General features: G+C 41.3%; 1 protein-coding gene across 1 annotated transcript in view; it reads left to right on the forward strand.

The window, feature by feature from the left end:
- Positions 1-24,999, forward strand: part of LOC110498083 (protein O-mannosyl-transferase TMTC2) — a 163,971-nt gene that overhangs the window by 135,712 nt on the left and 3,260 nt on the right. The window contains exon 11 of the mRNA XM_021574670.3: positions 1,343-1,406. Within this exon, the coding sequence (XP_021430345.2) occupies positions 1,343-1,406 (64 nt within the window). The remainder of the gene's footprint in view (positions 1-1,342; positions 1,407-24,999) is intronic.

Genomic DNA, 24,999 nt, shown 5'->3' on the forward strand with positions numbered 1-24,999 from the left:
GTCATTGTCGGATGCTGGATAGAACTGTTTTTGCTAATATTAGAATCACATGCTGTATGCTAGTAATGCAAACTGACATAAGATTAAGATAGCACATTTACCAAAACTGCTTCTCGTGCCTCAATCATGTCATATTGTGATGACAGTTCCACAGGAATAGGACAGCACTCATGCGCTACGGTATGACATGTAGCTCAGGTATTAGCTCTATTGACATCCTATGAGATTTCGTCCTGGGTTTAGAGACTACTCAGGTATGGTGTTGTCATGCTAGTTGTGGAATATGAAAATGTCTGTATATGCTGTATGGAGGAGGATACCATATGGAGGAGGATACCTTAATAAGATCAGACAGGCTTAATGGAAGCCCAGTTCAGTTCAGATGGTCTCGCTTTCATCATTACGACTCAGGGCTCCGGAGCCAGCCGTCCTTGACTCCGTCCTTGACTGTGTCAAAGTTAAACTGTTTGCAATGAGACAATTGCTACCATCAGAGAAATGCAGCTGCAGGTTGTAAAAATGATTCCTGGTTTATAGGAATATGAATAAACGGAAAAGCTCTTGGCCAAAGGGAAAGAGTCACACAGTCAGGTACGATGGTAATCTAAGTGTACTGGCGTGGTGTATTGTACACGGAGATGAGCATATGGAAGACATTCTTGTTTTGACTGGATTTTTCATTGGAGCGTCTACAGACTTTAAATACTTGAAGTCTTCTGGGATTCTCAGGAGGACATCTGTCTAGAGGTGCCTTTACCTTAAAATATGTTTTTCACTGTCTTTCATTGTATGATTTGTTGTATTTGTGGCGTCCTTTACAATTTCATTAGATATGATAATCGTATGTGTCCAATGTTTTTGTAAGAAATACTTTAAACGTGCAAATTATTTGACATGGATTTTGTGACGATCTTCTTCCTATACCTCAACTCCTCCCAACCCCACAGACCTTCAGTACCAAAAACAACAGATATTTTTTACACAGAAGACAGGAGACTCGCCTTTGAAGTTATGTTTGTTCTTACTAAGGCAGTGGTTGATGAGAAGCCTATTTTAATGACACACAGGTCAAAGCTCATGACATAAAGGTCACAACCCCGGATATAATGGAAACAACCAGGGCATGCTGTACACCACTCAGCATGGGGTGCTGTCTGCTGAAAGGCCTGGAAACAAACGGCCTGTTTCATTGACTCCTCTAATTTCGACACGGCATTCTCTCCTCAGCCTGTCCTCACTGACCCCGGAGCAGCAGTAAACAGACAGAGGTCAAGGTCTCCTCTGAACCCTCTGAAGTTCGAAGAAATAATTGATGATTGTTTTTTTTTGCTTTCCTTTGCAGACAAGCCAGTCTCAATGACGCAGCCGAGAAGTATTACGGACGGGCAGCCAGCATAAGACCCAACGTGAGTATATCAACCTTTAATCACCCTTTAGTTCTCAACATGATGGACACTGTCTGAATCACTGGCTGGGTGGCGCTCTGGCCAATCACTGGCTGGGTGGCTCTCTGGCCAATCACTGGCTGGGTGGCTCTCTGGCCAGTGGCTGTTTGGCCAATCACTGGCTGGGTGGCTGTTTGGCCAATCACTGGTTGGGTGTCTCTATGGACAATCACTGGCTAAATGACTCTCTGGGCAATCACTGGCTATGTGGCTCTCTGGCCAATCACTGTCTTGCCTGTTTCCTCATAATGGCCTTTATTGTCAAAAGAGTCATCAGAGTTTGGAGAAAGACATGGGTTAAGTTGTTCTGTGCTGTAAGGTTTGTGTGTGCAGCATCAATCAGGGACTTCAAAGGAGGGGCCAGGGACATTTTAGGGTGGTCAGATTGAAAGGAATAATGATAATAACACTTATTCACAGGGCTTTGGTGTGTGGATAATGAATAGACCCAGATAGTTGAGTAGGCTATCGTTTGACAACACAGATGTTTGAACTGCAGTGGGGGAAAGAATGTTTGGCTTCTGTGGTCTTAATGTTAGTTCCTGATTGGAATAATTCACTTGTCAAGGAACAATCCAAGTGTGTCTGGATAGTGTCAACCGACATTGATGTTTGATTCCGCCAACTGAAATGTTTCCTGTAGATACAAACGTACAAAATACACAATTTACACAGTTTACCCACTATGTTTATGTAATGGTAGTGAGTAAAAACGTTGATTATTTGTTTGAATACATTCAAATATCTGTCTGGCTTCAATGGACTATTTTGTATTTATGAGTCAAACTCCCACCCTCTTAGAGCAGCACAATCCTCATTATTGTCATAGTTCAACTAAATGCATTGATAGAGACCGTACACCAAAGAGGGGAAGGTAAAGTGTGAAACTCATTTCCATAACTCAGTGCTACTAATAGTATAGACCCCCAGACAGTCCCCGCTGTGAAGACACTGTGACTGTTGTATACTAACACAGTTATTCTGTTTATTTTTTATTTTATTTAACCTTTATTTAATTTATTTAACCAGGCTTGTCCATTAAGAACTAATTCATATTCACAATGATGTCCTTCCACAGCAAACTGGAAAAAGGAAAGAGCATAATGTAGTTGGTGTTGGAGTGATGCAAGATATCCAACCTTACTGTTAAAAATACTATCTAAAATTAGAATAGTTCTTGTTTGTGCTGCTTGAAGTGTGAGAACCACAATAAGGTCAGAACATTGGCTGAGATCAGAGCAATATATTTAGAGAGTTAGGCCACATTTTAGAATATTGTTCTGATTCTATACATTCAGTTATATAGCATTGTTTAAATATTCCCCATGTAATGTTAATGGGGAGCTGACATGGCTGCCATAGAATGTTGTAGTGTCATGTAAATATTTCATGCAGAAACAACATTGGCCCAACTGTCTAAATTGGTTGTTATCAATAAAACGTCACAATAAGGTGCACAGTGTTTTGCCTGCTGGGGGGCAAGCTGGGGGGATATCTAGCTAATAACAGATCACGTCAATATGGCAAGTTAACAAGCTAACTTTCAGAGGATAAACTAGATGGCTATATGGCTAAAATATTGTTTGATTTTCTTGCCATCTAGTGGTAATGACATTAGTCCGACTGACAACTTTACCAGGACGAGGATTTGCCGATGTCAAGCTCTGTCCAAAAGCCTAATCTCTAATGAAGCAAGCTAAATGACACATGTTGCTTAGCTACATGGATAGGCTACCGTCACGTATCTAATACATGATCAATTGATGTTTAGTGATCATAAAAAGCATGCAGTTACTTGCTGTATAACTCTGATGATAGAGCTAAATGTGGAATGCTCTTCAAGATATTATGATATTAAAACCAAATAGTCATAACATTTATTTAACAATCCCTTGAAAACGGTATGTAGTTGTGAATGATTTTAGTTGAGCTGGGGGTTTCCTTGCCCCCCAGCAGCCAAATTGAATGCTCTGCACCCATATTGTTACATTTTATTGATAATATATATACGTGGCTCTGGCTATATTTTTGCCCTCGGAGCAGCAAGGCTTTCCTATGTACTTGTCTATTTCAGGAACAGATCATCATTATAATATTTACATTTTAGTCTCTTGGCATCCACAAATATGTAAACATGCATTTGATGTATCCAAGTCCAAAAACAGAGGCTGTATCAGCCCAATGCGGTCACATTGTTGGGATGCCTCCCTTGTCATTTCGCTTGCTTACAGTGGAGGCTAGGTAATGATTGAGGATGTTCATCCATCTTCCCCAGTATTACCCTTTGTTCTCTCGAAAAATGTTCCTGTCTATCTTCATTTGTGATTGCATGCTATGCTTCAACTCCTGTATAGCTTGATTGCTTGACTTTCAAGCACTGGCATTTTCATATTATATTAAGTCCACTTGTCCGATCACTTTACTTAGGACTGGACGATTGGCTTAACTCAATGGCTTTGGTGCCTCAACCCTCCCCTTCTCCTTCTGTCCAGAGACCAGCCTATCAGAGGCCTGCTTTGGTCACCATAAAATTACAGCATCTGTAGTCTTTACGTTTGCCAGTCCAATTAGATATGGTCCCTATGCTTTCTATTTACAGTGGCATAAAGTAGGTTTATGGCCAGTCGTTGCTCCCTCCTCATCATACTCCCATGGCTTTAAGCAGCTGTTTCTTCTGAGGTCCAGCTAATATACTCCACATCTGGTGACGCTTCCATTACAACTACATGCCAGAGGAAAGGTTTGGAGGGTGTGGAGGGTCGCTGGGGCGGGGATCTTTTGAAGCTCGACTGGAGAAGGACTAAAAGGAAAAGCAGGAAAAGAACGAAGAGCAGTAGAATCCCTACCCAGGAGTCCTTGCACACCATTATCTCTCATGTGTAAGTGTCTGAGGCTGAGGATATAAAGGCCTAGCCTGTGATGGTATTTCATTGTGTTCAGTCCAAGGAGCCAGAGGTGTTCTCCTCCAGGGGTCTCAGCTTTTACTTCCCCTGATTCTTTCTTCCCAGACAGCTGGTTTCAATTAGTCTTCCTCAAGACAGTTTGATTAAATCAATCCCTAAAACATGTTTACACACTGTCGCACCCCCCTTCTCTCTCCTTCTCGCGCTCTCTCGTTCTTGCTCTCACTCTTTCATTCTCTCTCTCTGTCACACACACATGCACCACACACCCAAATATTATGGTAAAGTACAGAATTGCAAATCAGACAACCAACATGGCTTGGACATTATAAAGATTTTCATATCGTCATACCGGCCGTCACTCATCCCAGGATTCACGGTATTACCGGCATATCACACAAGGGGTCGCTAAAACCACAAGAAAAGCCCACCAGGCCTCTATTATCAGAATGCTAACCAAATTTGCACAAACTAATAGAGAAATCACATAGCTAAATGCTAATGAGCGAAAAATAACAAAACTCATTGCAAAGACAGGCAAATCCAGCTCATAAAGTTATACAAGCATAGCTAGTAGCTACCGAATGTAATTTTCAGTGAGTGTAGACATTTACAAGCGAAAGTGAACGAGAGAAATTGTGCAAATGGACAAAGTTGTGATGCATGCTTTTCTGAAAGAAGAGCGGCATACAGTATATCACAAAAGTGAGTACACCCCTCACATTTTTGTAAATATTTCAGTATATCTTTTCATGTGACAACACTGAAGAAATGAAACTTTGCTACAATGTAAAGTAGTGAGTGTACAGCTTGTATAATTTTGTAAATTTGCTGTCCCCTCAAAATAACTCCACACATATCCATTAATGTCTAAACCGCTGGCAACAAAAGTGAGTACACCCCTAAGTGAAAATGTCCAAATTGGGCCTAAAGTGTCAATATTTTGTGTGGGCACCATTATTTTCCAGCACTGCCTTAACCCTCTTGGGCATGGAGTTCACCAGAGCTTCACAGGTTGCCACTGGCCACTCCATGACGACATCACGGAGCTGGTGGATGGTAGAGACCTTGCATTCCTCCACCTTCCATTTGAGGATGCCCCACAGATGCTCAATAGGGTTTAGGTCTGGAGACATGCTTGGCCAGTCCATCACCTTTACCCTCAGCTTCTTTAGCAAGGCAGTGGTCGTCTTGGAGGTGTGTTTGGGGTCGTTATCGTGTTGGAATACTGCCCTGCGGCCCAGTCTCTGAAGGGAGGGGATCATGATCTGCTTCAGTATGTCACAGTACATGTTGGCATTCATGGTTCCCTCAATGAACTGTAGCTCCCCAGTGCCGGCAGCACTCATGCAGCCCCAGACCATGACACTCCCACCACCATGCTTGACTGTAGGCAAGACACACATGTCTTTGTACTCCTCACCTGGTTGCCGCCACACATGCTTGATACCATTTGAACCAAATAAGTTTCTTGGTCTCATCAGACCACAGGACATGGTTCCAGTAATCCATGTCCTTAGTCTGCTTGTCTTCAGCAAACTGTTTGCAGGCTTTCTTGTGCATCATCTTTAGAAGAGGCTTCCTTCTGGGACGACAGCTATGCAGACCAATTTGATGCAGTGTACGGCGTATGGTCTGAGCACTGACAGGCTGACCCCCCACCCCTTCAACCTCTGCAGCAATGCTGGCAGCACTTATACGTCTATTTCCCAAAGACAACCTCTGGATATGACGCTGAGCATGTGCACTCAACTTCTTTGGTCGACCATGGCGAGGCCTGTTCTGAGTGGAACCTGTCCAGTTAATCCGCTGTATGGTCTTGCCACCGTGCTGCAGCTCAGTTTCAGGGTCTTGGCAATCTTCTTATAGCCCAGGCCATCTTTATGTAGAGCAACAATTCTTTTGTTCAGATCCTCAGAGAGTTCTTTGCCATGAGGTGCCATGTTGAACTTGCAGGGACCAGTCAGTATGAGGGAGTGTGAGAGCGATGACACCAAATTTAACACACCTGCTCCCCATTCACACCTGAGACCTTGTAACACTAACGAGCCACATGACACCGGGGAGGTAAAATGGGGCTAATGCCACCTCACACACAATCAGACCACTACAACACCACAGAAGAACAATAACATACATGTAGCCGGTATTTCACCACTACCAACGTGTGGCCCTTTCATATCACATATATTTAAAAAAATAAAAACTAGACAAGTCAGTTAAATACAAATTCTTATTTACAATGACGGCCTACCCTGGCCAAACCCAGACGACTCTGGGCCAAATGTTCGCCGCCTTATGGGACTCCCAATCACAGCCAGATGTGATACAACCTGGATTCAAACCAGGGACTGTAGTGACGTCTCTTGCACCTAGATGCAGTGCCATAGGCCGCTGCGCCACTCAGGACCATCTATGTGCTTTCTTTTTAAAGGAGTTACATTTCGTTGTGGTCAGTTATGGTTATTATTTTCTGTGTTCTAGTTAAAACGCTCCGTCCTGCAAATCGGTTCCTAAAATCTTATCCCGCGCTTTGACCCATCAATTGCAGGGTCAAATACAGGGTAATTTATTACTTAAGCCAGTAAAAAAAAGTACCATGACCGTTTAACCATGAAATCTGGCTTCTCGTGTGATTTAAACGAATAGAAATGTTTTTACTTCTTCTGCTAGAGGATATTGCTTTAGCTACAAAAGTACCAGTCCCGCAGTCTGTGGTTACCGAAGCACTTCTAAGATGAAATCACAAATTATTATTTTTTCTGGCAATTAAACGCTTTAACACATTGGAGAAAGCGGGAGTGGGAATTCCTGGTCAGGCCAGCCTTTACTTTGGCCCCGGCCACTGTAGCCAATGTGTTTTCTTACATCTGTTAAGGGATACGCGGGGCTCTCTAAGGGACAATGAGATTATTCCACAGGCAAGTTTGATTTATTTATCAATTTAATTCCCCCTATGAGAGAAGAGGCGATATTGGACATATTGTTCCCATCGAAATGCTCATGCATGGAGCATCACTCATCTAACCTTGACACTGGAAAAACAGAGATGATGAGTGTCTGAGACCAGAGCAGAACAGCCCAGTGCAGAGCAAAGCACAGCTGAACACAACTTCTACTGCAGGTAACACAGCTCAGATTACTGTGAACAAAGCAAGACAAATGGCCAGACAATGGGAGAGAGTCTGTGGTTTTATGTCCACAATTCCAGGACCTCATTCATGACTAGATGACCAAAAATGCCTGAATTGTAGTTCACTGTCACCATGACATAAGAAGTATTTTAGGTTGCATACCTTCAGAGTAACGCTTCTAGGGTAAAGGGGTCAGACATACAGGTAACTGCCAAAATAAATAAAACACTTGAGTAAATGAGGGATACTAAGTATTTAAAGCAGGTGCTTCCACGCGGGTGTGGTTCCTGAGTTAATTAAGCATTAATTATCCCATCAAATCAAATGAAAATACAACAGTGAAATGCTTACTTACAACCCCCTAACCAACAATGCAGTTTAAAAAAATATGGATAAGAGTAAGAAATAAAAGTAACAAGTAATTATAGAGCAGCAGTAAAATAACAATAGTGAGACTATATACAGGGGGGTACCGGTGCAGTGTCAATGTGCGGGGGCACCGGTTAGTTGAGGTAATATGTACAGTGGTTCCTCCATTAATAGTCGCGAGCTTACGCCACGTGACTTAGAGGTCATTTGTGGTTTAGTACGGTACTCTGTGTCACCTCTTATTGCTCCTGGCCAGCGCAAGTGGGATTTTCTTTTCTTTTTTTTTACCAGAAAGGGCTCATTGAGATTAAAATCTCTTTTTCAAGAGCACCCTGGCCAAGTTAGGCAGCACCAAGTCATTACAAAAAAATTACAGACAGACAACAGGAATAACTACAAGTAATCTAGTAAAAACCATTGAATTCACAAGAGTATAAAACAGCAAATAAAAACATTGACAGGTCAGGGAATCAGCCTCAAAATCCTTCATCAGTGATTTAAAAACACCAATCGGGACAAGTTCTTCCAGTTTAAAAGTATTTTGTAAGTTGTTCCAAGACGATGGCGCAGAGTACATAAAAGCCCTTTTACCAAATTTAGTTTGGACATTTGGAACAGTTAGCAGGAAGTCCAGCGAACGAAGAGAGAACCCACCACATTTCTGAACAATAAAAATGCACAAATAAAAAGGTAGTAAACCCAAAATGGCTAAGTAAATAAAAGTATACCAGTGACTGAGCCTACGAGTGACTAGAGAAGGCCAGCCAACCCTGGTATACAAAGTGCAGTGGTGTGTAGGGGTTTTGCAGTTTAAAAAAAATCTCAAAGTGCCATGGTAAAGAGTGTCAATTGATCTCAAACACTGAGTGGAAGCATTCATATATAAAATATCCCCATAGTCTAGTGAAGGCATAAATGTAGCTGACACTAGCCTCCTTCTGGCTTCAAAAGAAAAACAGTCCTTATTCCTAAAATAAAATCTCAATTTCAGCTTAATTTTTTTTGCTAAATTGTTGAATATGCAATTTAAAAGAGAGGCCGTCATCAATTAAAATTCAAAGATATTTATATGAGGTTACAACCTCAATCTCCTTGCCCTAACAGGTAGTAATAGGTGAAAGGTTCAGAGGTTTATTTCTTGCATTAGAAAACACCATTAGTTTAGTTTTGTCAGTATTGAGGATAAGCTTCAATTGACACAAGGTATGTTGAACAGTATAAAAAGCAGTTTGCATGTTCTGGAAAGCTTTTGTAAGAGACGAGGCACAACAATAAATAACAGTATCATCAGCATAAAAATTAAGTTGTGCATTTTGGACATTTTTGTCTAAATCATTTATATAAGTAGTGAATAAGAGAGGACCAAGTAGAGAGCCTTGGGGCACACCATTAAAGACAGACAATTTAACAGACATAAGCCCATCAAATTGAGTGCACTGAGTTCTATCAGACAGATACAGTGCCTTGCGAAAGTATTCGGCCCCCTTGAACTTTGCGACCTTTTGCCACATTTCAGGCTTCAAACATAAAGATATAAAACTGTATTTTTTTGTGAAGAATCAACAACAAGTGGGACACAATCATGAAGTGGAACGACATTTATTGGATATTTCAAACTTTTTTAACAAATCAAAAACTGAAAAATTGGGCGTGCAAAATTATTCAGCCCCCTTAAGTTAATACTTTGTAGCGCCACCTTTTGCTGCAATTACAGCTGTAAGTCGCTTGGGGTATGTCTCTATCAGTTTTGCACATCGAGAGACTGCCATTTTTTCCCATTCCTCCTTGCAAAACAGCTCAAGCTCAGTGAGGTTGGATGGAGAGCATTTGTGAACAGCAGTTTTCAGTTCTTTCCACAGATTCTCGATTGGATTCAGGTCTGGACTTTGACTTGGCCATTCTAACACCTGGATCTGTTTATTTTTGAACCATTCCATTGTAGATTTTGCTTTATGTTTTGGATCATTGTCTTGTTGGAAGACAAATCTCCGTCCCAGTCTCAGGTCTTTTGCACTCCATCAGGTTTTCTTCCAGAATGGTCCTGTATTTGGCTCCATCCATCTTACCATCAATTTTAACCATCTTCCCTGTCCCTGCTGAAGAAAAGCAGGCCCAAACCATGATGCTGCCACCACCATGTTTGACAGTGGGGATGGTGTGTTCAGGGTGATGAGCTGTGTTGCTTTTACGCCAAACATAATGTTTTGCATTGTTACCAAAAAGTTCAATTTTGTTTTCATCTGACCAGAGCACCTTCTTCCACATGTTTGGTGTGTCTCCCAGGTGGCTTGTGGCAAACTTTAAACGACACTTTTTATGGATATCTTTAAGAAATGGCTTTCTTCTTGCCACTCTTCTATAAAGGCCAGATTTGTGCAATATACGACTGATTGTTGTCCTATGGACAGTCTCCCACCTCAGCTGTAGATCTCTGCAGTTCATCCAGTGTGATCATGGGCCTCTTGGCTGCATCTCTGATCAGTCTTCTCCTTGTATGAGCTGAAAGTTTAGAGGGATGGCCAGGTCTTGGTAGATTTGCAGTGGTCTGATACTCCTTCCATTTCAATATTATCGCTTGCACAGTGCTCCTTGGGATGTTTAAAGCTTGGGAAATCTTTTTGTATCCAAATCCGGCTTTAAACTTCTTCACAACAGTATCTCGGACCTGCCTGGTGTGTTCCTTGTTCTTCATGATGCTCTCTGCGCTTTTAACGGACCTCTGAGACTATCACAGTGCAGGTGCATTTATACGGAGACTTGATTACACACAGGTGGATTGTATTTATCATCATTAGTCATTTAGGTCAACATTGGATCATTCAGAGATCCTCACTGAACTTCTGGAGAGAGTTTGCTGCACTGAAAGTAAAGGGGCTGAATAATTTTGCACGCCCAATTTTTCAGTTTTTGATTTGTTAAAAAAGTTTGAAATATCCAATAAATGTCGTTCCACTTCATGATTGTGTCCCACTTGGTGTTGATTCTTCACAAAAAAATACAGTTTTATATCTTTATGTTTGAAGCCTGAAATGTGGCAAAAGGTCGCAAAGTTCAAGGGGGCCGAATACTTTCGCAAGGCACTGTAGTTAGCAAAACAAGCAACTGCATGCTTCGAAAGACCTACACTCGACAATCTCTGCCTTAGTATTGCATGATCAACTGTAGCAAATGCCTTAGAGAGATCAATAAAAAGTGAGACACAGTGCTGTTTTTTGTCAATGGCTTCAGTGATATCATTTAAAACCTTCATGGCTGCTGTAATTGTGCTATGCTTCTTCCTGAAGGTACATTAAACGGTATGGTACATTGATAAAATAGAGTTAGTAAATAAAAACTATTTTAGCTGTTCCCTTACAAGGGTTTCAAGTATTTTCAGCAGGGGGGACAGCTTTGAGATTGGCCTATAATTATTTAAAAGAGTTGGATCTCCCCCTTTTAAAAGTGGTAGGACAAATGCTGATTTCCAGATCTTTGGAATTTCATTACATTCCAGGGTTAGATTGAACAGAGATGTAAGTGGTTCAGCTATGAAATCAGCTGCCAGATTTAAAAAGCAGGGATCCAAAAGATCAGGACCTGCAGGCTTTCTCTGATCTAAGGATTTCACGGCTTTATGTACCACCTGGACTGAGAATGGCAAAAAGCTAAAAGTTTGACCAGCTCTCACTGGTTCATCCACACAGGGTTGTGCAGAGACAGAGGACACTGAATCAAACAGCCTACCAGATGATACAAAGTGCTCATTGAAACAATTCAGCATTTCAGTTTTGTCATATATAGCAACAGAGTCCTTCAAAACACATGACGGTAATTCATTAACATTACTGTTACCAGACATAGACTTAATAACCTTCCAAAACTTTCTAGGGTCATTCAGGTTATCAGTGGTAACAGACATAAAATATTCAGACTTGGCCTTCCTGAGAAGAAAATAACACTTGTTTCGTAACTGCCTAAAAATAAGCCAATCAGCATCAGAACATGATTTCCTTGCTTTAGCCCAGGCTAGATTACGGTCGTGAATAATACAAGACAGCTCAGAAGAAAACCATGGATTATCCCGCCCTTTAACCCTGAACCTGTGGAATGGGGCATGTTTGTTTACAATTTGGGAAAAACCATCATGAAAGAATTTCCAGGCAGTTTCCACATCAGGGATAAGCTCAATCTTGCTCCAGTCAAAATAAAACAAATCATGAAAGAAAGCTTGCTCATTAAAACACTTCACATTTCTCTTACGAATAAAACGTGGGTTTGTCTTAGGAATCTTATTATTTCTAACAGCAACAACAGCACAATGGTCACTTAAATCATTACAAAAAACACCAACCGCAGAATGTTTATGTGGAACATTTGTCAATATCAAATCAATCAGGGTAGATTTTTCTGGGCATTTAAGATTTGGGCGAGTGGGTAAATTAATCAACTGGATAAGATTCATAGAATTACAAAACATTTTTAAATCATTAGACATCGACTTTAACCAACACCAGTTGAGATCACCAATCAAGATCATTTCACTGTAAAAAAGTTTAGACATAAGGTACGTCAAAGAAGAAAATGCATCACAGAGAGCAGAGGGTGGTCTATAACAGCCAATCACAGTTATAGAGAGCAGAGGGTGGTCTATAACAGCCAATCACAGTTATAGAGAGGCCCTTTGAAACCTCAATATTCAAAGCAAGAAATTCCAACTGTTTACAAATAGTTTCAGACTTTGCCACACTTACATGGAATTCAGATTTTTACATATATAGCCACACCCCCAGAAAAATAAGAATAACTAGGCACCTCTGTTTAATAACCTTGCACGGCTTCTCTTTTTTAAGAGACCTACTGCAAGCGAATTCTACAAGTGAGTTTCCAGACAATACAAAACAGTCATTTAAAACCATTAGACTTTGGTAGTGACACAAATTCGTACTGTTCAAGTGGACCGCGTGAAAATTCGTACTGGACGAGTGGACCGCGTGAAAATGAGCGAGTTCCTGCAGACAAAATGTCCAATGGACGGGAGAGCACATTGTCAAATGTACTCACCCAAGCGACAATGTTCGTTTTCTCCAGAGTTCAGTAAAGTCAGTGCACAAAGCAATACCACGAAACTGTCATTTTCTCTGACTATTTTTATTTTTATTTTTATTTTTTTAATTTTTTTTAAATTAGAGGCCAATGAAAGTAAGGGGAGAGAGAGACTCTCTGTGTATGTATGAGTCTGAATGTGAGTGTTTGCGCGTGTGAGTAGATTGGGTGTTGAGGTCTACAGAGAGAACGTTGAGATTGTTGAGCTGCCATTGACAGTCAGGCGAAGAGCAAAAAGGAGCAGCTTGGACAAGCCACTCCGCAGACGAAGGAGGAACTCAGACCAGAGATAGGGTTACTTTGGTAAACTTCAAGTAATGAAGTGCTGAGTTGAGGAGGACCCGTGATCTTTACACCAGCAAAAATAAAATAGTTTGCACTACACAACAACGAAGTTACGCAACCATAAATAAATAGGTCATTAGTAGGTTAAAATGTACTAGTCACAGACAAACAGCTTGACATGCTGCCATCTTGGAGTTAGAGTACTGATTATGCTTTTGGGTCCTACTGTGTCTCTAACTGACAAAGAATGGGCGACATAAACCTAAATAGAAACTGATAATTGTGCACGACTTCAGTATTACTTACTAAAACTCTTGTAACACTAAGGTTTTTATTATTTTATTTTGTTAGGATTATTTTGCTTTTACTGTAGTACGGCCAATCCCGACCGGTCATGTTGTACAGCGCCTGAGTGGCGCTACGGTCTACGGCACTGCATAGCTGTGCAAGCTGTGTTGCTACAGATGCTGGTTCAATACCTGTGCTGGCCTTCACAGGGAAACCCATGAGATGACTCCCTCTAAAAACATCAATAAATAATTCTAAATAACAAACTGGCTTTATTTACAAATTAGTAACAATATCTCACCCCATGTTCAAGAATGGCCTTTTTCTCGCTTATTTTACGTTATTTGAAAATCTCCAAAATATTAAAGGGGCATTGCACTAATAATGGCGCTGACTAGGGAAACGTTCCCAATGTTCTGTTCTTAGTGCCAGTCTGCACGTTCAAACTAAAATAATGTAACTAATAATGTCATCTTTAAAAATAATGATAACAATACTCTTTCAAAATGCCGATATTTATTTAGTTATGGGAATAAATATTTGTATTTATTTCACCTTTATTTAACCAGGTAGGCTAGTTGAGAACATGTTCTTATTTACCACTGCGACCTGGCCAAGATCAAGCATAGCAGTATGAACAGACAACAACACAGAGTTACACATGGAGTAAACAATAAACAAGCCAATAACACAGTAGAAAGAAAAAAAAGAGTCTATATACATTGTGTGCAAAAGGCATGAGGAGGTAGGCGGATAATTACAATTTTGCAGATTAACACTGGAGTGATAAATGATCAGATGGTCATGTGCAGGTAGAGATACTGGTGTGCAAAAGAGCATAAAAGTAAATAAATATAAACAGTATGGGGATGAGGTAGGTAAATTGGGTGGGCTATTTACCAATGGACTATGTACAGCTGCAGCGATCGGTTAGCTGCTCAGATAGCAGATGTTTGAAGTTGGTGAGGGAGATAAAAGTCTCCAACTTCAGCGATTTTTGCAATTCGTTCCAGTCACAGGCAGCAGAGAACTGGAAGGAAAGGCGGCCAAATGAAGTGTTGGCTTTAGGGATGATCAGTGAGCTACACCTGCTGGAGCGCGTGCTACGGGTGGGTGTTGCCATCGTGACCAGTGAACTGAGATAAGGCGGAGCTTTACCTAGCATGGACTTGTAGATGACCTGGAGCCAGTGGGTCTGGTCAGTGGGTCTGGCGACGAATATGTAGCGAGGGCCAGCCGACTAGAGCATACAGGTCGCAGTGGTGGGTGGTATAAGGTGCTTTAGTAACAAAACGGAGGGCACTGTGATAAACTGCATCCAGTTTGCTGAGTAGAGTATTGGAAGCTATTTTGTAGATAACATCGCCGAAGTCGAGGATCGGTAGGATAGTCAGTTTTACTAGGGTAAGTTTGGCGGCATGAGTGAAGGAGGCTTTGTTGCGGAATAGAAAGCAGACTCTATATTTGATTTTGGATTGGAGATGTTTGATATGAGTCTGGAAGGAGAGTTTACAGTCTAGCCAGACACCTAGGTACTTATAGATGTCCACATATTCTAGGTTGGAACCATCCCGGGTGGTGATGCTAGTCGGGCGTGCGGGTGCAGGAAAAGCATGCATTTGGTTTTATTAGCGCTTACGAGAAGTTGGAGGCCACGGAAGGAGTGTTGTATGGCATTGAAGCTCGTTTGGAGGTTAGATAGCACAGTGTCCAAGGAAGGGCCAGATGTATAAAGAATGGTGTCGTCTGCATAGAGGTGGATCAGGGAATCTCCCGCAGCAAGAGCAACATCATTGATATATACAGAGAAAAGAGTCGGCCCGAGAATTGAACCCTGTGGCACCCCCATAGAGACTGCCAGAGGACCGGACAACATGCCTCCAATTTGACACACTGAACTCTGTCTGCAAAGTAGTTGGAACCAGGCAAGGCAGTCATTAGAAAAACCGAGGCTACTGTGTCTGCCGATAAGAATATGGTGATTGACAGAGTCGAAAGCCTTGGCCAGGTCGATGAAGACGGCTGCACAGTACTGTCTTTTATCGATGGCGTTTATGATATCGTTTAGTACCTTGAGCGTGGCTGAGGTGCACCCGTGACCGGCTCGGAAACCAGATTGCACAGCTGAGAAGGTACGGTGGGATTCGAGATGGTCAGTGATCTGTTTGTTGACTTGGCTTTCGAAGACCATAGATAGGCAGGGCAGGATGGATATAGGTCTGTAACAGTTTGGGTCCAGGGTGTCTCCCCCTTTGAAGAGGGGGATGACTGCGGCAGCTTTCCAATCCTTGGGGATCTCAGACGATATGAAAGGAGAGGTTGAACAGGCTGGTAATAGGGGTTGCGACAATGGCGGCGGATAGTTTCAGAAATAGATGGTCCAGATTGTCAAGCCCAGCTGATTAATGGCTCCAGGTTTTGCAGCTCTTTCAGAACATCTGCTATCTGGATTTGGGTAAAGGAGATGCTGGGGAGGCTTGGGCGAGTAGCTGCAGGGGGGCGGAGCTGTTGGCCGAGGTTGGAGTAGCCAGGAGGAAGGCATGGCCAGCCGTTGAGAAATGCTTGTTGAAGTTTTCGATAATCATGGATTTATCGGTGGTGACCGTGTTACCTAGCCTCAGTGCAGTGGGCAGCTGGGAGGAGGTGCTCTTGTTCTCCATGGACTTTACAGTGTCCAATAACTTTTTGGAGTTAGAGCTACAGGATGCACATTTCTGCTTGAAGAAGCTGGCCTTTGCTTTCCTGACTGACTGCGTGTATTGGTTCCTGACTTCCCTGAACAGTTGCATATCGCGGGGACTATTCGATGCTATTGCAGTCTGCCACAGGATGTTTTTGTGCTGGTCGAAGGCAGTCAGGTCTGGAGTGAACCAAGGGCTCTATATATGTTCTTAGTTCTGCATTTTTTGAACGGAGCATGCTTATATCTTCAAAATGTTTAAATGCTTTATTATCCAAATGGAAAGCTTATGCTGTACAGTACTGTATTTCTTCATCACTATCTTTATGCTTTCGTTAATAAAATAATCATAAAAATACTCTTTCAAAATGCAGATGTTGATGTAGTTATGGATCCATAACAAATTACTATGGGAATAAATAACACTGATTTACAGAAATATTTTGCAACAAAGTTGTCTAATGAAGGCGAACAAATTGTTGCTTACTGGAAAATACTCTTTCAAACACACATGGTCATTATGGCTATTAGCAGGGCTATATTTCGCTCACTGTCGTTTTTTTTTAACAAAATAATCTCCAAAATATCGTTATATATTGCCTTCCCGCTGTGGACGTCTATTTCAGAACCGTTTCGCGCTGCTCTGAGACAAGGATGGAAAAATTAAAATGTTCAGTTATATTCCATGATATTCTTAAAATATATTTGTTGATGGAATATAAGCAAGTGATGTCTGCTAAATAATACAATTAGATTTCTCCAGAAATAAATCATTCTAAATAACAAACTGGCTTTATTTACAAATTAGTGAGAATGTCTTACCCCATGTTCAAGAATGGCCTTTTTCTCGCTCACTCTAGGTTAATGGGAAACGAAATCTCCAAAATATCGTCATTTTTTAAACAAAGTCATTATTATTATTATTATTATTAATTAATTTAGAATTATATAGAAGCCCCTTAGATATTCTCACAGATCCTAATGGAAAATGCCCCTTAGATATTAATTTAGAGTCCCCCAATCCTCTAAATGTAATTATTGTCACGTCATTGAAAATATTATTTGTATATATACTGTAGGCCTACCATAGATGAAATTAGTATTGGTTAACTACAATTAGGGTGTGAAAATATTATGCCCCTTAGATATTAATTTAGAATCCTCCAATTGTCACACCCTGACCTTAGAGAGCCGTTTTATTTCTCTATTTGGTTAGGTCAGGGTGTGATTTGTGGTGGGCATTCTATGTTGTCTATTTCTTTGTTTTGGCCAAGTATGGTTCCCAATCAGAGGCAGCTGTCTATCGTTGTCTCTGACTGGGAATCATACTTAGATAGTCTTTTCCCCACCTGTGTTTGTTGGTAGTTATTTTCTGTTTAGTCTCTGTTACCTGATAGAACTGTTTGCTTTCATTTTGTTACTTTGTTCGATTGTTTTTTGATAATAAAAACATCATGAGCACTTTTCACGCTGCGCTTTGGTCCACTCCTTCCGACGACAGGCGTTACACCAATCCTCTTATGCTGTAGCCTTCTCCCGACCGTCACGCTGTACAGCGCAATATTTTCCATTCCATCCTAACGTAAACACTGAGTTTTGTTTTTCGTTTTTCTCAGAATAGAAACACCATAATATTAATCAAAATAACTAAGCCAAATTTCTTAATCATCCCATGTACTATGTTATTACAAAAAAGGTTTTAAATTCTCATGTAATGCCAATATGGGAGACTATCAAATGCTTCTCAAAGATGCCCTCTGGTGGTCAAACTAGCACTAACTTCCATTAACGTAAAAATGGCTGACAATTAAATAATGTGCCATAGAATGCTGCAGCAGCCCGCAAGGTGTGCCGCAGTATGACACAACTTTTAAAGGAGGAACCACTGTAGGTAGAGTTATTAAAGTGCATAGGTGATAACAGCAGAGGGTAGCAGCGGTGTAAATGTGATGTATTGGGGGGCATTGCAAATAGTCTGGGTGGCCATTTGATTAAGTGTTCAGGAGTCTTATAGATTGGGGGTAGAAGCTGTTTAGAAGACTCTTGGACCTAGACTTGGCACATGCCGTGCGGTAGCAGAGAGAACAGTCTATGACTAGGGTGGCTGGAGTCTTTGACAATTTTTAGGGCCTTCCTCTGACACCGCCTTGTATAGAGGTCCTGGATGGCAGGAAGCTTGGCCCCAGTGATGTACTGGGCCGTTCGCACTACCCTCTGTAGTGCCTTGCGGACGGAGGCTGAGCAGTTGCCATACCAGGCAGTGATGCAACCAGTCAGGATGCTCTCGATGGTGCAGCTTTAGAACCTTTTGAGGATCTGAGGACCCATACCAAATATTTTCAGTCTCCTGATAGGAAATAGGTTTTGTCGTGCCATCTTCACGACTGTCTTGGGGTGCTTGGTCCATGTTAGTTTGTTGGTGATGTGGACACCAAGGAATTTGAAGCTCTCAACCTGCTCCACTGCAGCCCGTCGATGAAAATGGGGGCATGCTCGGTCCACTTTTTCCCGGAGCCCACAATCATCTCCTTTGTCTTGATCATGTTGAATGAGAGGTTGTTGTCCTGGCACCAGAAGGCCAGGTCTCTGACCTCCTCCCTATAGGCTGTCTCGTTGTTGTCGGTGATCAGGCCTACCACTGTTGTGTCATCGGCAAACTTAATGATAGTGTCGGAGTCATGCCTGGTCATGGAGCCATGAGTTAAAAGGGAGTACAGGAGGGGACTGAGCACACACCCTAAGGGTGAATGAAGACACTTTCCAGTTGTTCAGCGCATGCTCGCAGTACACTTCCTGGTAATCCGTCTGGCCCTGCGGCCTTCTGAATCTTGACCTGTTTAAAGGTCTTACTCACATCACCTGAGGAGAGCATGGTCACACAGTCTTCCAGAACAGCTGGTGCTCTCATGCATGTGTCGTGTTATTTGCCTCGAAGCGAGCATAGAAGTAGTTTAGCTCGTCTGGTAGGCTCGTGTCACTGGGCAGCTCTCGGCTGTGCTTTACTTTGTAGTCTGTAATGGTTTGCAAGACCTGCCAGATCCGAAGAGCGTCAGAGACGGTGTTGAACGATTCTATCTTTGTCCTGTATTGGCGCTTTGCCTGTTTGATGGTGCGCCGGAGGGCATAGCAGGATTTTTTATAAGCTTCCGGATTAAAAAAAAAGTTTCAAACAACACAAATAAACGAACAAAAAAACACAATCGGTTGGGGTCATGTAAATCGTCTGCCTTCTTCTCCGGCGCCATCATGCTTAGGGCCATGTATAAAAACAAATGCCCAGTTGCCCATTATTTTGGCTACCATGGTTAGAAGATGTGCACTCAGTGACTTTGAAAGAGGGCTCTCAAAGGAGGATAGGGGGTTTAAAAACAGAGGTTTAATAAGAACTGGAGACTGTCTCCAAGATGTCTGACTGTTGTTTTCAAAGTAATCTGTTTTTGTATTTGTGTTCTGTTTTTATTATTAATTTAATAAACATTACAATACATTCATAACAGATTTCCCAACACACTGTGTGCCCTCAGGCCCCTACTCCACCACTACCACAAAGCTACAGTTCAATATCCATGTGTATGTGTGTGTATAGTGCACATGTTATCATGTGTATGCATGTCTCTGTGTCCGTTTGTGTTGCTTCACAGTCCCCGCTGTTCCATAAGGTGTTTTTTTATCAGTTTTTTTTTCTAATTTTACTGAGTTATTTGATCCTGAATAGAGTTCCATGTAGTCATGGCTCTATGTAGTACTGTGTGCCTCCCATAGTCTGTTCTGGACTTGGGGATTGTGAAGAGACCTCTTGTGCCATCTCTTGTGGGGTATGCATGAGTGTCCGAGCTGTGTGCCAGTAGTTTAGACAGACAGCTCAACATGTCAATACCTCTCATAAACACAAGTAGTGATGAAGTCAATCGCTCCTCCGCTTTGAGCCAGGAGAGATTGACATGCATATGATTAATATTACCTCTCTGTGTAAATCCAAGGGCCAGCCTTGCTGCCCTGTTCTGATCCAATTGCAATTTTCCTATGTCCCTTTTTGTGGCACCCGACCACACGACTGAACAGTAGTCCTGGTGCGACCAACCTAGGGCTTGTAGGACCTGCCTAGTTGATAGTGCTGTTAAGAAGGTAGAGCAGCACTTTATTATTGTAAGGGATTTCCTCCTCTTCTTCCGAAGAGGAGAGGCGAAAAGGATCGGAGGACCAATATGCGGCGTGGTAAGTGTCCATGGTTCTTTTAATAAGAAATAGTACACATGAACAACTGAATACAAAAAACAATAAACGTGGAATGAACGAAACCCAAAACAGTACCGTGTGGTGAAAAACACAGACACGGAAACAAACACCCACAAACACACAGTGAAACCCAGGCTACCTAAGTATGATTCTCAATCAGAGACAACTAATGACACCTGCCTCTGATTGAGAACCATACTAGGCCGAAACATAGAAATCCCCAAATCATAGAAAAACAAACATAGACTGCCCACCCCAACTCACGCCCTGACCATACTAAATAACGACAAAACAAAGGAAATAAAGGTCAGAACGTGACAATTATGGACAGACTTCTCACTATCTTAGCTGTTTTGACCATGACAGTTTACAATCCAGGGTTACTCCAAGCAGTTTAGTCTCCTCAACTCGCTCAATTTCCACATTATTTATTACAAGATTTAGTTGAGGTTTAGGGTTTAGTGGATGATTTGTTCCAAAAACATTTTTTTTTGTTTTTTAAATATTTAAGACTAACTTATTTATTGCCACTCGTTTTGAAGCTGACTGCAGCTCTTTGTTAAGTGTTGCAGGGATTTCACTCGCTGTAGTAGCTGATGTGTATAATGTTGAGTGACGCAGGTCATTAGTAAAGATTGAAAAAAAGTAAGGGGCCTAGACAACTACTGTCATGGAAATTCTAACCAGAAAAGAAGAGAGACTGTAGATTCTTCAAACAACAACTTTTATTAAAGAATTGCAATTCTGGAGTGGTTAACAATCTCTCAAAAGGTTTTTATTATAAAAGTACAACCCCCCTTTGGGTGGTGTGACAACCAAACAGAACAATAGCCATGAGGAAGCACTGGTTGGTGACCCCAATGTACAGCCAAAGAACTATGAGAAGCTGAGGTTGCCTGTGGTGAGGTCTTGTTGATAAATGTCACGCCATTTCTAAATGCTCATTGTCTCGACACTGTTTCTAAAAGGAACCGAAACCATTTGTCTTGCTCGTCTCTCAGAGCTTAGTCCAGTCTACTGCTAAATTTGGCCTTAAGTCCAGAACCATGAGTCAGTCACTTAGACAAAGGGGAGTGTTCTAGTAGAGGGAGCAAGTCATATTAGTACATTGTGACTTTAGTTAAATGCATAGATACACTGGATAAATGTTATAACAGCAATTTTGCCACCATCCTGCCCTGGGGAATGCCTGATTCTGCCTGGATTATGTTGGCAAGGCTACCATTAAAGAAACACTCTGTGTTCTGTTAGAAAGGTAACTCTCAATCCACAGTATAGCAGTAAAGCCATAACATGTACATTTTTCCAGCAGCATACTATGGTTGATAATGTCAAAAGCCGCACTGAAGTCTAACAAAACAGCTCCCACAATCTTTTTATTATCAATTTCTCTCAGCCAATCATTGGTCATTTGTCTGAGTGCCATGCATGTTGAATGCCCTTCCCTATAAAATGTGCTTTTATTTACTGTAAAATAACATTGTATCTGGTCAAACTATTTTTTTCTTCAAAAGTTTACTAGGGGTTGGTAACAGGCTGATTGGTTGGCTATTTCAGCCAATAAAAGGTGCTTTACTACTCTTGAGTAGCGGAATGACTTTTGCTTCCTTCCAGGCCTGAGGACACACACTTTACTGTAGGCTTAGATTGAAGAGATGGCAAATAGGAGTGGCAATATTGTCCGCTATCATCCTCAGTCATTTTCCATCTAAGTTGTCAGACCCAGGTGACTTGTCATTGTTGATAGACAATAATACTTTTTTCACCTCTTCCACACTCTGAATTCGAGATTATGGAATTCATAATTACAATGCTTGGATGTGTAGGTTCGGCATTTGTTGCTGGCATGTCATGCCTAAGTTTGCTAATCTTGCCAATGAAAAAATCATTAAAGTAATTGACAATATCAGTGGGTTTTGTGAGTTATCAGATTCAATGAATGAGGGAGTTGAGTTTGCCTTTTTTCCCAATATATCATTTAAGGTGCTCCAAAGCATTTTACTATCATTCTTTATATAATTTATCTTGGTTTCATAGTGTAGTTTCTTCTTTTTTTTGTTCTGTTTTGTTACATGATTTCTCAATTTGCAGTAGGTTTGCCAATCAGTTACGCAGCCTGACTTACTTGCCATTCTTTTTGCCTCGTCCTTCTCAACCATAACATTTTTCAATTTCTCATCAATCGACAGAGATTTAACATTTTTTACAGTAATTTTCTTTTACAGTCCGTTTCATAAATATGTCAACTGCAGTGCCTGGTTGCTCCTCATTACACACCACAGACCAGTAAATATTCTTTACATCAACTCACATACTTTGATTCATAGACGGTATATCTGGTTTATACGGACCAACATCACATGCACACTATCACTCAGTGCACAAAGGGAGCCACGTGAGCAGCGACGACGTCATGAATATAAAATATATTTGGCTGTGTGTGTGTGTGTGTGTGTGTGTGTGTGTGTGTGTGTGTGTGTGTGTGTGTGTGTGTGTGTGTGTGTGTGTGTGACTCAGTCACCGGATCTCAACCCAATTGGGAAATTTTGGAGCAGCACCTGAGAGAGCGTCAACAAAACACCAAATTATGGAATTGCTCGTGGAAGAATGGTGACACATTCCAGACACTTGTAGAATCTATACCAAGGCGCATTGAAGCTGTTCTGGTGTCTCGTGGTGGCCCAATGCCCTATTAGGACATTTTCCGTTTCCTTTATTTTGGCGGTTACAGTACCTGTATCTATTGTTAGCTAGCACACAACATTATTTGGAATTACTAGTCCAGTTTCTATTTGTTCCACACAGTTGATGTTGTTTCATCAATTACAACATGCAAGGTGAAAAATATTTTTGTTTTAAGGACATGAATTGAGTCCAGAGATTTAAGTTCTTCATGTCAACTTTTAATATATCACCAAGACGCTGTTGTTTATACTAATGTGCATAGTGTGGTCCATTTAGAAATGTGTAAACCTTTGCCACGCAGCATTTCCCATTCCGTTCATAGACACTTTTCCCCTGCCATGCTACAGCATTGGCAGCAGTATTACTCCACAGTGGTGTATGGTCTGAGGGGAAGAAATGAAGTATTTTATAAACTTTTGGTGAAATTTGTGAAAATGTCAAACCATGATGACATAAACACATGGCATTTCATGAGGCAAATACCTATGTGTGATAATTACTTATAAGTCACCAAAACAGCAGAATTATATTCTATGACTTTACAAACTGTTATTGATATTTTTTATTGAGACAGATTACATTTGACAAATAGCAAATCAGAAAAAACGATCAGAAAAGCAATGCATGTGCAGTTCAGCAACTCACCCAGTATGTGTCATTATTTAGTTAGAATTATTTTGATCTCTCTCATGACATGCTCTGAACTTTACATTCAAAACAGTAATTCATCAACCATAATATAATGCTGTGTGTTATTACCCTGTAACAGTTGCGTAACTGTACACAAGTACAATTCATTATCTTCCGAATGAATATGAGACGTGAGACACTTCCTTGGTCTCACGTCTCTCTGGATTGTTTTGGTCTTGTTTCGCCCTGGATTGTTTTGATTTAGATTGGGACCTGAACGCCACTCTCTTACGATCCCGTGTGACACATCACTTGAACTGACTCTGGCATTTTACCTCATGGCATCAGCAGAAAAATGCATTAAAAGACATTAATCCATGTGTCCCACTTCAAAGAGCTGGGTTCAGATATGGAGCCCCAAACAGAGGGACATTGAGAAGTCCTGACACCACCCCCTGAGAAGGGCACTATGGCCTGGGCGGTCTAGATGGCTGGTCCAACAGCATATCACTACTGTCACAGTATGATGTGTAACTTTGGCGATTGGTCCTGTTAACTGAGACTGATTTAGTTTAAGGTCTGAAAAATGACTACTATTGGCTGACTGAATTAACCTACAGTATCATGACATTTGTCCTCTGTTTTGGCAATCAGACATTATTGTAATAGGTCAACTGAAAGCATGTTGAGTAGGCCTGTATGATAAAGAGGGTTGAGTATTCTGTATTGAGGTAGAGCTTGGTTTCAGGCAATAAAATGCCTCCATTCTAGTCAAACAACCCCACCAATTTCTATGTGATTAAAACTGTTCTGCTACTTTATTTCAACTTTAATCGTTGTCCTATCAATATTTTCTCAGGACTTGTTAGTGGACTGTCATGCCGTCTCTTTCGAGAAGTGCTTTTCTTATTAAATAATGTATCCGACCAAGTCTAGATTCATAAAATAAGTAGATATGACATAACTTGCATTATTTATATCCAAACATCTTTTTATGGCTGTCAGCCTTGGGATGTTGTAACATTATATATGATCTATGCAATTAATTCCACAGTCAAAACAGAGGCTGTTAGTGGGAGGTTAATAAAGTGTTTTAATGAGCTAACAGCTCTGGGGGGTTCTGACTGAGTTGTACTGTAGGAGACTGTTACTCTCCTGCCACGTCTGCTACTGCTTCAATAGGCCTGACTGTGCTCTCAGCACTCTACTCCACTCCCAACCACATACTCACTCCCCTTCATATCCATCTCTGACTGTTAGTG

Source organism: Oncorhynchus mykiss, chromosome 2, assembly GCF_057628025.1.
Source record: "Oncorhynchus mykiss isolate SJ-2025 chromosome 2, ASM5762802v1, whole genome shotgun sequence".
Lineage (NCBI taxonomy): Eukaryota > Metazoa > Chordata > Actinopteri > Salmoniformes > Salmonidae > Oncorhynchus > Oncorhynchus mykiss.